We start from the raw sequence: 15,000 nt of genomic DNA, 5'->3' as shown, positions 1-15,000 counted from the left end.
CACACACAAAAAAAAAAAATATTTTCGGTGAAAAATCACCAAATTACAAGTGACAGTAAAGATACAGTAAATATATATATGTTTATTTATTGTTTATTTTTTGAAATTGTCAAAAGTGACAGTAAAGACATTTATAATGTTACAAAATATTCTATTTCAAATAAATGCTGTTCTTTTGAACTTTCTATTCATCAAAGAATCCTGAAAACAATGCATCACTGTATCCTCAGAAATGTCCTCAACTGTTTCCAACACTGATAATAATCATAAATGTTTCTTGAGCATCAAATCATCATATCAGAATGATTTCTGAAGGATCATGTGACACTGAAGACTGGAGTAATGATGCTGAAAATTCAGCTTTGATCACAGGAATAAATTACATTTTAACAATATATTCACATAGAAAACAGCTCTTTTAGATTGTAATAATATTTCACTGTTTTTATTGTATTTTTGATCTAAAATGCCTTTAAAAACATTTTAAAAACCCAAACATTTGAACAGTAGTGTATAATATTGTAATTTAATATTTTATTTAATACTGTAATATCTGTATATTTAATACATGCCTGCTAATAGTAACATTTGTTATTTTAGCACCCAATTTTGATTTAGCTTTAGCTTTCTGTGGGCTGTAATAATGCAATGTTGATGTGGTCAGGCAAACAGCACTAATGTTTGCATAATAATGAGCCTCATTTGCATAGAAACGAATGACCCAGTTTGAATATTCCCGACACATCATTTACAGTTTTTATTTCCATTCACATATTCTTTTACTTATTTAAAGTTTTGTTTTGTTTTTACACGGACATGTGTATGAATATAGATGTAAGTGGGTTGTTGCAAGTATGTAAGCACATGGTAGGAGTGTGTGAATATGCGTGGCTATAGATGTATGAATGTATACGTATATATAGATGTGCAAGTATAAGTATTGCACATATGTATAATTATGTATGTACATCTAGTTTCTCTTTAAGTATGTGTGTATATATATATACGTATATGACATGTATATGTATGTATGCATTCTTATCAAGTAAATTTTATTTATCCTAGTCATTTAATTTTACTTATTTTTCTCTTTCCTCACGTTCATGTCTTTATTGACATATTCAGTACAACACGTATGACTTGTACTTATAACATTGAGGAATGAGGGTAATGTGAAGTCTTGTTTCAACATCTCGTATTGCTGTTAATGGTTCCCTGTTTATGTAAAGCTTCAAAAGCAGCGCATGGTTTTAAATTTTTCCTTTTTTTTTATATTATCGTTATTAATGGTGGATTATATTAATAATTATTTATATTCTTATTTCTGTTGATATTATCATTCATTGAGTTGTATACACTTTCTAAATGTATTTTGTTTTCTTTTGCTTTTTTGTAAAATGTAAAATTCTAATAAAAATACAAAAAAAAAAAGCAGCGCATGGTTCAGACGGATGAACCTGGTTCAGTTGGGTAATGAGTTGAGGAAGGTTTGCTGTGACTCTCACCTCGCTGGAGTCCTCCTGCTCGTTGATGACCTGTATGGCGTCCTCCGTGGCTTTCCTCTTGGCCTCGGCGAGGGTTTTCTCCATCTTGGCTCTCTCGACTGTGATCATGTCGAAGGCTTTCTGCTCGGCCTCGGCCACGGCTTTCTGCACCTCGTCCATCGCCTGACGCTTCACCTCGTTCACCGCCTCCTCTGCAGGACACAAACCACACGTTCATCAACGTTATGTGTGATCTAACAACAGGAATGAATCAGTCGCCTTTGACTTGCTTGGTTGAGGTTTAAAAAAAACACTTCATTTACATTTAACATTTAATATTCAACAATATTATTGACACATTGACACCATTATATGAAGACTTCAGATGCAAAAGCCTCTAAGTGCCATCTGAAATTTTCTTCTAAAATGAGCATTTTTATCAAGCTCGTATATTTAGGTTCAGTAATTTCACTTTAATGACAATTAATAGGTAATTTTCATTGTCATTAAAGTGAAATAACTGAACATAAACATGCAAGCTTGATAAAAATGATCATAGATAGATTTTTTTATTTTTTATTTATTGAATGCCAGTCACATACAAATAATAAACATGACAATGATCCAACATATAGTGTAAAAATATTATGCAAATATAGACTACAACAAATAGGAAAAGAAAATATATAGTGTAATTTTTAAAATAATAATACAAGTAATATATATATGTGTGTGTGTGTGTGTGTGTGTAAAAATTAACTAAATTAATAAGCTGTACATATTTTTTTACAGCAAAAATGAACCATCACTGAACTTACTTAAGCTGGACTATGATGCTATTTTCTTCTAGAAACAAACTTTATAAATAAAGCTGACTTGACTTGACTTAATATTCAGTAATATAATCGATCTGACTGCACCGACACTATCAGTTGAGAACAAAACTTAAACCGAATTGAGATGAATAATGAGAATTTGAATTCATCTCATATTTGCAGTGTTTCATAGCATTTTCTTGTAATAAAACAATATAAATATTGAACAAAGAGCTTGTTTCGTTTCTGAAAGTGTGATTACTGAAAAACAAGACAGCTGGTAGGGGAGAAAACAGGTTTCCCAGGGTGCATCTGGGTTTCCGCCCTTACCGGCTTTCCTCCATATCTCATCAGGCAAGAAGCCAGAGCCGGAGCGCAGGGGAAGATCCCTCTGAGAGTCTGTGTGAGAGAAAAACAAATATATTACCATCAGAAGCATGTGGGAGTGGCGGATATGGAAGCATGTGAGAGGACGGGGCGCTTCGTGAGTCTTGGGCAGCGTTTGGTCACAGATGGCGTTGAGGAGCGCAGCGTTTCAGACGACATTCCCTCAGATTGGACTCAAATACACAACACCTGCTCAATCAGCAGGCTCACACACACAGAGAATACGCTTGTATAGAGACGCACACACACACACACACACAGCTTTGTCTGTTAGGAGAGGATGAGTAACTAGGTGATGTTATTACTGTAGTTCACCATCACCTCCACTAGGGGGAGAAAAAGTTGAATTAAAGGATTTATCAGAATTAAAATTTCCTGATAATTTACTCACCCCAACGTCATCCAAGATGTTCTTTCTTTCTTTCTTCAGTCGAAAAGAAATTAAGGTTTTTGAGGAAAACACTCCAGGATGTTTCTCCATATAGTGTCTTCAATGGGGTCCAACGGGTCGAAGGTCCAGATGTGAGTTTCAGTGCAGCTTCAAAGTCTCGACACAATCCAGCCGAGGAATAAGAGTCTTATCTAGACAAACCATTGGTCATTTTATATATATTTTTAACATTTAATACTTTTTAACCACAAATGCTCATCTTGCACTAGCTGTGATGCGCCACACATTACGTAATCACGCTGAAAGGTCAAGCGTGACGAAGGAGGAAGAACAGACCCAGTGTTCACAAGTGTGGAGAAGCCATTCAAAAGTTGTTGTATGTTGAATGACACATATTTATATGTCTTTGTGTTAGTTTAAAATATTTGTGAACACTAGGTCTGTACTTCCGCCTATGTCACGCTTGACCTTTCAACGTGATTACGTAATGTGTGTCGCATCACAGCTAGTGCATGACGAGCATTTGTGGTTAAAAGTATATAAATGTTTATTTTGTTATAAAATGTCCGCTGGTTTGTCTAGATAAGACTCTTATTCCTCGGCTGGATCGTGTCGAGACTTTGAAGCTGCACTGAAACTCACATTTGGACCTTCGACCCGTTGGACCCCATTGAAGACACTATATGGAGAAAAATCCTGGAATGTTTTCCTCAAAAACCTTCATTTCTTTTCGACTGAAGAAAGAAAAACATGAACATCTTGGATGACGTGGGGGTGAGTAAATTATCAGCAAATTTTCATTCTGAAGTGAACTAATCCTTTAAGCTCTGAAAAATGTCCTCAAACTCTGCAAAATGAGCTTAAATTTAAATGCATCTCTCAAAGTCTGGCTGGTCAGCGACAAAAAGGGGCCAAAGTTCAAACAGTTGGCGCTGTAAATGATTCTGGACACTACACGGCTCACCTGCGTTGATTCCCTCGGCTGACAGAGGACTGTGTGTTTTGGTGAAGGGGGCGTTCCCTGATGTCGTCCCGTTCTTGCGTACGTCGTCGTGTGGGTTTGAGCGTCTCCTCCAGTAATTGAGCTCCTCGCGGTCCGACTCCTGACAGCGCCGCAGAACGCTCACCGAACGACGGGTTTTCTCCACCATGTCCACAATGCAATTCAGCACCTACAACCAGACAGATGACAGAGACATTTAGGACATGCGGTATATATGTATGTATATATATATATATATATATATATATATATATATATATAGTAGTCAAAATTTGTCAGCACAGTACTTTATTTTGTAAGAATTATTAATAAATGCAATCTCACATGATCCAGATGTCTCCATTCTTCAGCCCACTCTCTCTCCGTCAGTCTGTGGTCTACAGGTTCCTCGCGGTAGCCTCCGTTACTGCCTGGAAATGACGACAAAACCACGTCAGAAATTCACTAGTAGTTTAAAACCCTCATCTTTCCCGCGTGGGTCAAAATGACCCGAAAGCCCTAAAATTATACTTATTTTTTTTGTTGTCCAGAAAGCTTATTTTATTTAATTTTGATAATATTTTTTCTATTTTTCAATGCATTTTTTGTGGAGATTTTCTGTTATTTTTTATTTTATTTACCTTTAAATGACTAGATTTGATCAATAAAAAATAAATAAATAGTAATTTAGTAATTTAAGCACTTTCAACTTAGATTCAAAATAACTCAATTTCATGCATAAACTTTTTAATTCAGCTCAAATTATCTTACATTGGGTGTCTTTGCCGACCTCTTGTGGAAAAATAATAATATAACATGATATTACATGACTCTTTCCACTAGATGGCCTTATAGCTCTATATGGAGCAAATGAGCTGTTCCGCTGGGTCCTAAAGTCAGTTTCTCTTCAGATACACATGTAGACATTATAAAATATTTTTTTGGTAAAGTTTTTTTTTTGTTATAATTTTGAGCATTTTTAGATTTTTCTATGTGTACTGAAGCATTCCACGCATTCCATTCATTCCTATGGGGGTCAAAAACACACCCAATATTAAAAAATTTCAAAAATGATTTCCGGGTCAAAATGACCCGAGGGAAGGATGAGCAAGTACCTGGCAGTCGTGGCCTGTCCTTCAGCTCCCTCAGCTCCAGGATTCGGTGAGGCTCTCGGTACAGCTGAGGTGTGCTGATGTCATCCAGCGCGTAGTGCTGCAGAGGGGGCGGAGTCGGGTGGATCTGGGCGGGGAGATGGAGCGGGTGGGCGGGGCTATGTCTGGGGGCGGGGCTAATGGTGCAGATCCGTTTGGCAGGAGGTTCCAGGGAGGCGGGAGGCCGCTCGTGAAAACCATTCTCTTTACTTCTGGAGGAAATAATAACATCATAAGAACACTTAGAAAAGCACCATGGTTTTTGGACCTGTACAATGACAATGAGGGTGTTTTGCTGAAGTACCTTGCAGTAAATACCATGGTATATGAATATGGTAACCATTCAGTTCCATCATGTTATATTGCAAAGCACAATGATAAATAATCCTTCATAACACTGAAAAAAAAATTAGTGTAGGATTTACTTTGAAACTAATTTCACTGAGAAATTGCTATTGAATTTCACTAATAATTACAAAGAAACGGCATGTAACACATTGAATTCAATTTTGAAGTTAAAAGACTGAAATAGTATTTTCTTGTTAAACATAAAAATCTTAGTTTTATTTACAACTTCGAAAAAGACATTTTTTAGGTCATACCATGTTTTTGGGATATTATATCATGGAAATGTTCACATTTTCTTATAAACCATGGTATAAAATGTCAATGTACCATGGAAATACCAAATTTTTTGGACCATGTTTCTTGTCACACTAATATCATGGTATTTTCTGAGGTACCTTCCATCATGGCATGTGAATAACCATAAAGTATAATGTTATCTGAAACCATAACTTAAATGGTTTTTTGAAGTTGTAAATAAAGCAAAGACTACGATTTACAAGAAAATACTATTTCAGTCTTTCTACTTCAAATGCAATGTCTTACTTGCCATTAATTGTGAAATTTACTAGCAATTTCTGAGCAAAAATAGTTTTGGACTTAATACTGCGGTAATTCCACATTTTCTTATGCACCATGGCATAGAATGTTTTTTGTTCTTGTCACAGTAATATCATGGTATTTTTGAGATACCTTGCAGTACTATATAAACATCATGGCATATGAAAAAATATTTTTTTATAAAAAACATATTTTTTATATATATATATATATATATTTAAAAAAAATATATATATATATATATATATATTTTAGATATAAAAATAAAATAATAATAATAGTAGTCAACATTTGAAGTGGATTAAAAAAGTTCATCAAAGTTGTACTAAGACAAGAACGGGTATTGCTCAAAATTCTTGTATAACTTTGATGAAAGGTTTTGATCCACTTCAAATGTTGACTACTGTATATTTATATAGTAAGTATAGTAGTATCTGGTACCATAACTACTAATGTAGTTCTGCCATGGCTCTTTATTTTTAGGTGTTTTTCTCCGAGCATGTTCGCGTGCGCTCATACCGTGTTTGCGTGTTTGCGTGCGCTCATACCGGTTAGGGCTGTGTCGTTTGCTGCTGTCGTTGGGGTCCAGCAGGAGTTCAGAGGAGTCGGCTGGAGACGGGGCGCTGGTGCTGAGCAGGAGGTGTTCGTGTTGGGACAGATACTGCGCTGGAGTCTGTTTGGCCGCCCGAGCGCAGTGAAGAAGCTCTCTCTGCAGTAAAGGCAGGTTGGCCTGCGTGAAGGACAGATTACGGTAAACTGGCTGCATAACAAGCATCAACTAAATGGAAAATTGCAAGTAATCAAACCCAGCAAGCAATTTTGCGTTTAAAAGACGTCTAATAGCCGTCCTAACACAGCCCAGACGTCTAGGCTAAAACAAGGCAAAATTTTAAATTGAATAGACATCTAACCATCGCCCAAGAATAGACTAGTCATCTAAAATATGAACATGTCAAAGAAATGAAACCAAACACCTTGTAATCACTGTTGACTTTGCTTACATGATGGAATATCATTCATCTCACAAGTTATTTTAGCAAAAACGACATGTAACCAAATTCAAGGTTGTTGTGGGTTACTCATAGCCAGACTATATTGGGTCTATAGTTAACCGAGACGGTGAAATGACGGCTATTGCTTGCCGGGAACCCACTTTGGAAGCATTTTCTTAAGTGGTCTAAACTAATCAATGAGCATTTTTTGCATTTTTCCTGATAAGAGTGGAGATAAAGGTCAAAAAGATTTCTTCCCGGACAGACTCAGAGGAGCCGCGATGTGCATGAAAACTCCTGAGCCCGAGGCGTCTGCTCAGCGTCACTGCATGTTCTGCTCGCTATTAAAGCTCCAGACTGCAATTTTCACCAACATCTCGTCAAAATAGTCCATAAATCTTTCGTATGAAAACACTTCAGCCACAGGAGGATGAGAAACAATCGCCAGATGAAACAAAACAGACCAAGCGCTCCGTTTCTTATATGATGACGAGCATGTGAGATTGATTACTAATGTGAACATATGAAGAACATCAGAACCATCTGGCAAACACAAGGGGAAAATACTCTCTCAAGTAAACCCTTTCAAAAGCATAAATTACTTGACACATCTCTCCCTCTCAGTAAAGACCGGGACACACCAAGACAACGTCAAAGAACTAGCAGTGACGAAAGATGATATCGCAAAGACTACAGGCGACTGTCAACTAGCATATGTGTGTAAGGAAACGACTATCAACAGGTATCAATAGACTATATTCGTCATTCAAAAAAGGAAACCAAGGCAGTTTCCGAAATAAGTAGGTACTTATTTTGAATAAGTAATTACTTCACAACCACTAAAAAGTAATCTAGTATGAACGTGTGTCGTTAATGTACTAAGATGACGTAAAATTAGAACTTTTATTCTTGTGCGCTGACTCGTTTGATAAACTAACAGTCCAATTTTTGATTTTTCTAATAGTCTAATTTATAATAAGTCTGATATTGTAATTTACACATCTCTGGGATAGTTCAGAGAGGGTAGACATTGATGGGATTCTCTCTGAGTGAACAATTGTTAATTATGGAGTTCCTCAGGGCTCTGTGTTAGGCCCCCTTTTGTTCCTCTTATACATAAATACTGTCAAAGATGCTGCCCGACTAGAGCTGACGTGTGAAACACACCGGGAAACACATTTTTAGTGTTGGGAAGTCTAATTCATTTGAACAAATCTGATAATTTTTGCTTGATCATTGCAATAAACCAGTTCAACAAAAATGATTTACACAGCATTTTATGCGCTTTCAGTAAATAAAACATGGATAAATGCGTCTGGTATCACTGTGCTTTGTATTAAATTATATAAATTATTCTGATTTTAGTTATATTGGTCATATTTACTGATGATGATGCCATCACAATCACAAAATAATTTAGTACCGGTGATAATCATATCAATTCCGTGTTCATGGTGTATATTAAACATGATACCCGAAGAAAAAGGGTCTGGAATGCTTTCAAGTGTTTTCTAAAAGAGAACAAGAATCTCTAGTTTTTATTACGAGAACGACAAACATCTCTGTTCATGATTAACTTTGCCCTCCTCTCACATATGCTGCCTGTCATTCACGTTCTCTTGTTTTGCGCCAGCAAATACTCCCGGACAACTGTGTTAACCGCTGCCGAGCTCCATATGTTACGCAGGCCCCGTAAAAACAACCTGCAACGGTTTATAGTCGTGTTTCACACTTCCGACCGCCTGGAATTCTCGGAAGTCTCCGTTGGCTCCATAAATCACCAAAGGAAATATTAGATACCTTCCACTTTCTCTGTTCAGCATCCCTCTCATGCATGGCACTCTACAATCATTGAATTCAAGCAGCTTCGCATGTTTTATCCTTCCAGGGATTCACTAAAATCTCCAAAACTGAGTGTTTTATTGGTTATTATGGTGATTTAATGTCATTTTTGAGGGAACGCTCTCATAACTTTGTCTAACATTCAAGCAAGGTTCTTTCAAAGTTCTTCCGGTAACGTTAATAGAACGTTCGTTTCTGGTAAGTTAACTGGTCTTTAAAACATTTAAAACATAAAAATATTAGACATCGTTCATGGAATGTGTCTTTCTTAAACATTTTTATCGAACGCTCGTCTAACATCTATTTAAATGTTACAACTTGTTTCGGAATGTCCAGAGAAGATTCAAAAGTAACATTCCCATGTTTGCAGAATAATAAAATGGAATGTTTCCTTAACGTTTGCATAACTTGGTTTTTGAAACATTTAAAAAACAGGAACGTTCAGAATAACGTTTTTTGGGAGGCTGGGATACGACACAAGGGCGAGTAAATGACAATTTATTCCTTTATTGGCCATTTACCTTTAAGAATGGTATGACGAAGGGCCTTAAAGGGAAGTTTGTGGCTTCTTGCAGTCTTGAGTGAAACTCTTCAATGGTGACGGTGGAATTCTATGGGGGAAAAAAGACATCGCTAGTAAACCAGTTCCACATCTGACTGAACTGTATATTATGCATGTAATAGACGTACCACTAAAGCGAGCACCAGGTTTCGGACGCTCTCTCCGATCTCGGGCGAGATGTCGTTGCCGAACTGCTGTAGAGTCGTGAGGAAGCGCTTCAGTTTGCTCAGCTGGCGCGCGCCACAGGTCGCTGGAAGCTGCTGATTGGCCAGTGAAGAGGAAGATGATGATGACGGCCCGTTGCTGTAGCGCTGAGGCGGAGAAGGAACGGCGTTGAGCATCGGTGGGGAATGATTGATCCCATTGGTCACTGCATAAACAGAGAATGTGGTTAGACTTAATCATAGCAATGTTAGGAATGACCTGAAAACAAATTATTTTAGTATTATATTTTAGTTATTGTTTTATATTTATAGTTATTCTTATAATTATTTATTTTATTATTAGTTTTATATAGTTATTATTAGTGTTCAGTTGTAATTTTAGTTTAAGGTTTATTCCTTTTTTTTCGTCAGGTTTTAGTATTTATTTATTTCCAGTTAGTAATTTTAGTGCTTCAATTTAAACTTATTTTAGTGAGATTTTCATTCAATTTCTGATTTTTAGTTTAAGTTTAACGTCATGTCATAATTCTATTTTATTTTAGCTTTATTTCAATATAACACACATTTTTAATATTTGTTAATGATAATAACCCTGTTTTTCACTACATCAATTTTCCTACAAGCTCAAAAGAATTTGTGAAGTGTTGTGTTTATAGTTGCAATATGTCAAGCCACAGTTTTACTGGTTAACTCAATAATCATAAATAAAGAATCTTTCTGCTCTTTATTTTCCCTGCTCTAAGTTGCTCCTGTAGGGTAAATTGCTTTTCCCTCATTTAAGTTGTTTTGTATAAAAAAGCATGCGAAATAATTAAATGTAAATGGTCTGCTGGTGACAGGGAATGTTTTGAGTATGTACTAAGAGAAATCCTATCACACATACACAAAGGTCACATGCTGTTTGTGTAAATATTAACTAAATTGCATTGAAATTCTTTTTTGTTTTCCAGTTTAATAAACATTTAATAACTATAGCTTCAGTCTCCGATTCATCAGCTTTTAATAAACTTTATGTAAACCCTTTATCATTAGGAGTGAATACTTCTCAGTATGTACTATATACAGTATATATCTACTAAAAATAGTACAAAATGCATGATTTCACAATGGAAATCTCAAACAACTAGTATGCCACATTGCTGTCACATGACTTAGGCTGTAATCACTTCTGGTTTATTCATCACTCTGGAAATTGAAGATCAAGTGCACACTGCAATACTACATACTGCAAATTTTGACGTGCAATAGATTTTTCCGGTATTCCATGCATGCAAAAAATTAAAATGCTGTGAAAATGGTAGTATGTCATCATATGGGACACACTAATGGCAAGGAGAGCATGCAGGTTTGAGTGAGTCTCACGTGCTGTGGTGGAGAACGCTGCTGGACGAGGTCCGCTGGGATTGATGGAGGGAAGAGGAGGCATGACGGAGACGGTTGGTCTGGAATGAGTCTTTCCATCCACTGGGGATCCGGGCATGGCAGGAACGTTCTTCTCTGCACTGTCTGAAAACCAGAGCCAGAGACAGTGAGCGGGAGACTGACACATCACTTCTTCTCTTTGCAATCATGAAGGTTTCTCTTTGAGATTTCCATTAAAACCCAATAAGAACATCTCAGATCTCATTCGGTCAACTCTGCTATCCTCTCATTTCGTCATCTTGCCACAAGTGCATCGTTTACACAATCATTAACAGAAGCACAAATGCAAACGAATGAATTTGGATATTCCTAAGCACACAAATGCAGACGATGTGTCTCATGCATTGATATGCAATTGATGCATTGATATGCAATTCATGTTTAAAGGGACCTCGACAATCCAATTGAGCCCAAACCTCTAAAAGTGGCATAGATTTCTAATCTTAACCCTCACACCCTTCCTAAACCCATCATCTCCTTTTCTGGTGCACACCAGATGTTTTCTGCCCTTGTTTAAGAACCGTGGAGTCCCGACAGCTGAAGTGCAAATGAACCAGGTTTTGTCCTCGGGAAAGAAAGGGTGATCATTGAATGGAGAATCGGGCCATTTCACGCTTGCTAACTAGGCTTCACAAAAGACGTCAAGGGCTAAACGCATACTTTCTGCTTTTCAATGGACCACCAGGCCCAAAAGTCGTAGATCAGAGGTGCTGTTGTTCTGAAAGAGCCGTGAGAGAAGCTATCGGCCTCATTTCGAGTATATCAGACCGCTGAAAACGCTTTTACAAAGGCGGCTAATAGACCCACACAGATCGAGTTGTCAAAGGTCATGAAACGCTTCTTACCAGACGACTTTTCATAGACGGACGGGGCTTCTCTGGGTGAAAAGCGTGTTTTGTTTAATGTTTATTCATGGGAAACTAATGCAGTGAATGCGTTTCTCCGTGAGGGATTACGCCGTATAGTTTTTAAATGGGCCTCTCCACTTAACAATGAAAAGTAAGGCGGTTTTTAATGGGATTGTTATAGCGCTTCATGCATACGTTTCATTGCAGTCGCGATAAACAGACGACACATTGAACGAGTCCGACACACAGCAGAAGAGCTGAGCCCAATTGTACAGAAATCCTTTAAAATGTTGTGTCTATGCTATTATGTTGATTGCATCAATGTTTATATACTTATACCACTGTAAAATATACATTTGCAAATATACATTACTCGATTTGTTTGAGTTGTGTAGTGCATTAAATTAAAAAAACAAAAACAAAAAAACAAATCATGTTTCTGCATGGAAATAGAAAAAAATGCAAATATATTTTGCATTGTATTCTGCATTTTAGGCTCATTACATTTACTGCAATGAATCTCATATGCAAAAATAAATATGACAAATGTTTTCAAGTCAAGGGAAAAAAGCAATTATATCTTGCATTAAGAAAATAAACTGTTAAAGAACAATTACATTTGTGTTCTGTAGTTTAAGCGTGTTTTATTAATTGCACTCTCTTTTAAATGAGCTTTTATAGTGACTGTGAGACTCAAACAAAATCCTCATCTTGACGCACTAACCGAAAGCGCAGGGGTCACAGGTGCGACACACTTTTGCACACACGCACGGACACATAGACAAATCTTGTGGTTTGCGAGCGCACCTGAGCCCCGCTCCGGGTCCTTCAGGCTGCCCCTCTTAATGCCTGACTGAAAAATCATGTGCCATCTTTTTTCCCTTCCATGTACACCTGTCTCCTCCCTGGGAGTCAGGAACTGGGAACGTGGGAGAAACAGGAAGATCAGCCATTTGGGTTTGAGCCATACCGTAGGATATACACAAACCCGTCTGTTAGCAGAGATTATCAGCACACCTGTGGAGAACTACAGCTTAACTTGTGAAAGACGAGAGAGAGTTTCACTAGTAAAGTTGAGCACATTTTTTAAGTTTGAGACTTACAGATCCATATATCACCAGACCACACTGATCAGTCCCACAAGATTTGGCAATTTTGATATTATCAATAAAGCTTGTTGTAATATTATAATTATCAAATTCAGTTTTAAACGTTTGTTTTGTCAATATTGCGTAAAATAACCATTCGTATCATTTTACATTGCAAAAAAAATAAATTGTCAGTTCAACTTCGAAAATGTACTTCGTGTGGTAAAATCTACAATAACTGGTTATGTTGAAATGAAATAAATTCTTTAAGATTACTGATTATAACTGAATTCAACCAACCTTATATTTAACTGTCAGTAAATATAACCTGATTTCTCCAGCAAGGTAAAAATACTTAATAAGTTTGATATAATCGTTTTTCTTTTATAATATGATGAAAGTCCTTTTCTAACTTGATGTAAATACACACAAAAAAAATTAATTCATTACCCTTCCTGAATTTAACTGAAGATTATTTTTTTTTACACACAATTTAATTGAGTTCATCCAAAATAAATTTGTTTAGTTGGGTCAACACAATTTAGTTGGTTTAGGTCAAGTTATGTTACTCTAGTATGTTTAACTTAATTAACATTACATTAGTCAAATTAAAATATATATTAATTATTAATTTTCACATTAAGGTGGAAACAGATTGTTTTTTTGGGTTGGTTTATTTCAGTTATAATCAGTAATAGTAACTGTGTGTGCATATCATTACATTTTACTGAATAAAAAAATATTTGTATAAACTGGCATTATACTGGCCGCCCTGCATGTATGCAAAAACATTATTGTTTTATTTATGTGTTTATGCATATTATGCATATTTTATACATTTATGCATAATTATGCATAACTGAAAAAAATAAAAATTAAGGCTTATAAAAAAATGAACTGTTGAAACTATGAATGTTGTTTGCTGTCTCAGGTGTGGAGACCTTGGTTATTAGTCACTGAATTGAAAACATCCTTGCCTTCACCTGAGTCCAGCACACACACACACACACACACACTTCCCCCTGCAGTGAACACACAGCTGCGGTGCGGTCCGTGGGGAAGAGAACACAGGTCTGTTAGCTCCGAGATATCCGTGCGGATCAATATTGATCTGCTAACAGCAAATGAGCAGCTTCCTCTGACTGCCACCTGTTCTCACACTCATAAAGCTCAAATAAAGAGGAAAAACTCATTACAGCTATTAGACGTCACTGTCATCTGACACATCTCACGCTGTCCTGAAACCTCTAATAAACTGTGATAAATGCTTTAAACTGAGAGGAACTGCATGCTGGTATATTTAATCATAGCTTCACCACAGAGAACATGCACTCGCATGAAAATAGATTGAGACATTACAGCCACAAACACAAAGACCGTAATGGAAATCAATTTAAATATGTTCTTGTTCAACTCACATTTATTTTGCTATTATTATATCAAATTATGATGTATATTTACCAATCAAAAATTATAAACATTTACTGTTTAGTCTGGCACACTTGATTCTGATTGGACAGTTATCTATCTATCTATCTATCTATCTATCTATCTATCTATCTATCTATCTATCTATCTATCTATCTATCTATCTCTCTATCGCTCTCTCTCTCTATCTATCTATCTCTATCGCTCTATCTATCTATCTCTCTATCTATCTATCTATCTCTCTATCTATCTCTCTATCTATCTATCTATCTATCGCTCTCTCTCTCTATCGCTCTATCTATCTATCTATCTATCTATCTATCTATCTATCTATCTATCTCTCTATCGCTCTCTCTCTATCGCTCTATCTATCTATCTATCTATCTATCTATCTCTATCGCTCTATCTATCTATCTCTCTATCTATCTATCTCTCTATCTATCTATCTCTATATCTATCTCTCTATCTATCTATCTATCTATCGCTCTCTCTCTCTATCGCTCTATCTATCTATCTATCTATCTATCTATCTATCTAT

General features: G+C 36.3%; 1 protein-coding gene across 3 annotated transcripts in view; it reads right to left on the bottom strand.

The window, feature by feature from the left end:
* The window catches only part of cbfa2t2 (CBFA2/RUNX1 partner transcriptional co-repressor 2), a 43,182-nt gene that overhangs the window by 3,004 nt on the left and 25,178 nt on the right, over nucleotides 1-15,000 (bottom strand). For 2 of the 3 annotated variants that reach the window (XM_084128128.1, XM_084128130.1), the window contains exons 2-10: nucleotides 11,039-11,182; nucleotides 9,641-9,882; nucleotides 9,472-9,561; nucleotides 6,665-6,846; nucleotides 5,175-5,422; nucleotides 4,405-4,490; nucleotides 4,042-4,249; nucleotides 2,630-2,698; nucleotides 1,506-1,696 (exon numbers count right to left, since the gene is read on the bottom strand). In XM_084128128.1, the coding sequence (XP_083984254.1) occupies nucleotides 1,506-1,696; nucleotides 2,630-2,698; nucleotides 4,042-4,249; nucleotides 4,405-4,490; nucleotides 5,175-5,422; nucleotides 6,665-6,846; nucleotides 9,472-9,561; nucleotides 9,641-9,882; nucleotides 11,039-11,182 (1,460 nt within the window). The remainder of the gene's footprint in view (nucleotides 1-1,505; nucleotides 1,697-2,629; nucleotides 2,699-4,041; nucleotides 4,250-4,404; nucleotides 4,491-5,174; nucleotides 5,423-6,664; nucleotides 6,847-9,471; nucleotides 9,562-9,640; nucleotides 9,883-11,038; nucleotides 11,183-15,000) is intronic. The other variant, XM_084128129.1, reaches the window with a different exon arrangement.

The sequence above is a fragment of the Abramis brama genome (assembly GCF_963993115.1).
Source record: "Abramis brama genome assembly, chromosome: 11".
NCBI lineage: Eukaryota > Metazoa > Chordata > Actinopteri > Cypriniformes > Leuciscidae > Abramis > Abramis brama.
Note: the sequence above shows the minus strand (reverse complement) of the source record. Positions and strands in the feature narration are given on the sequence as shown.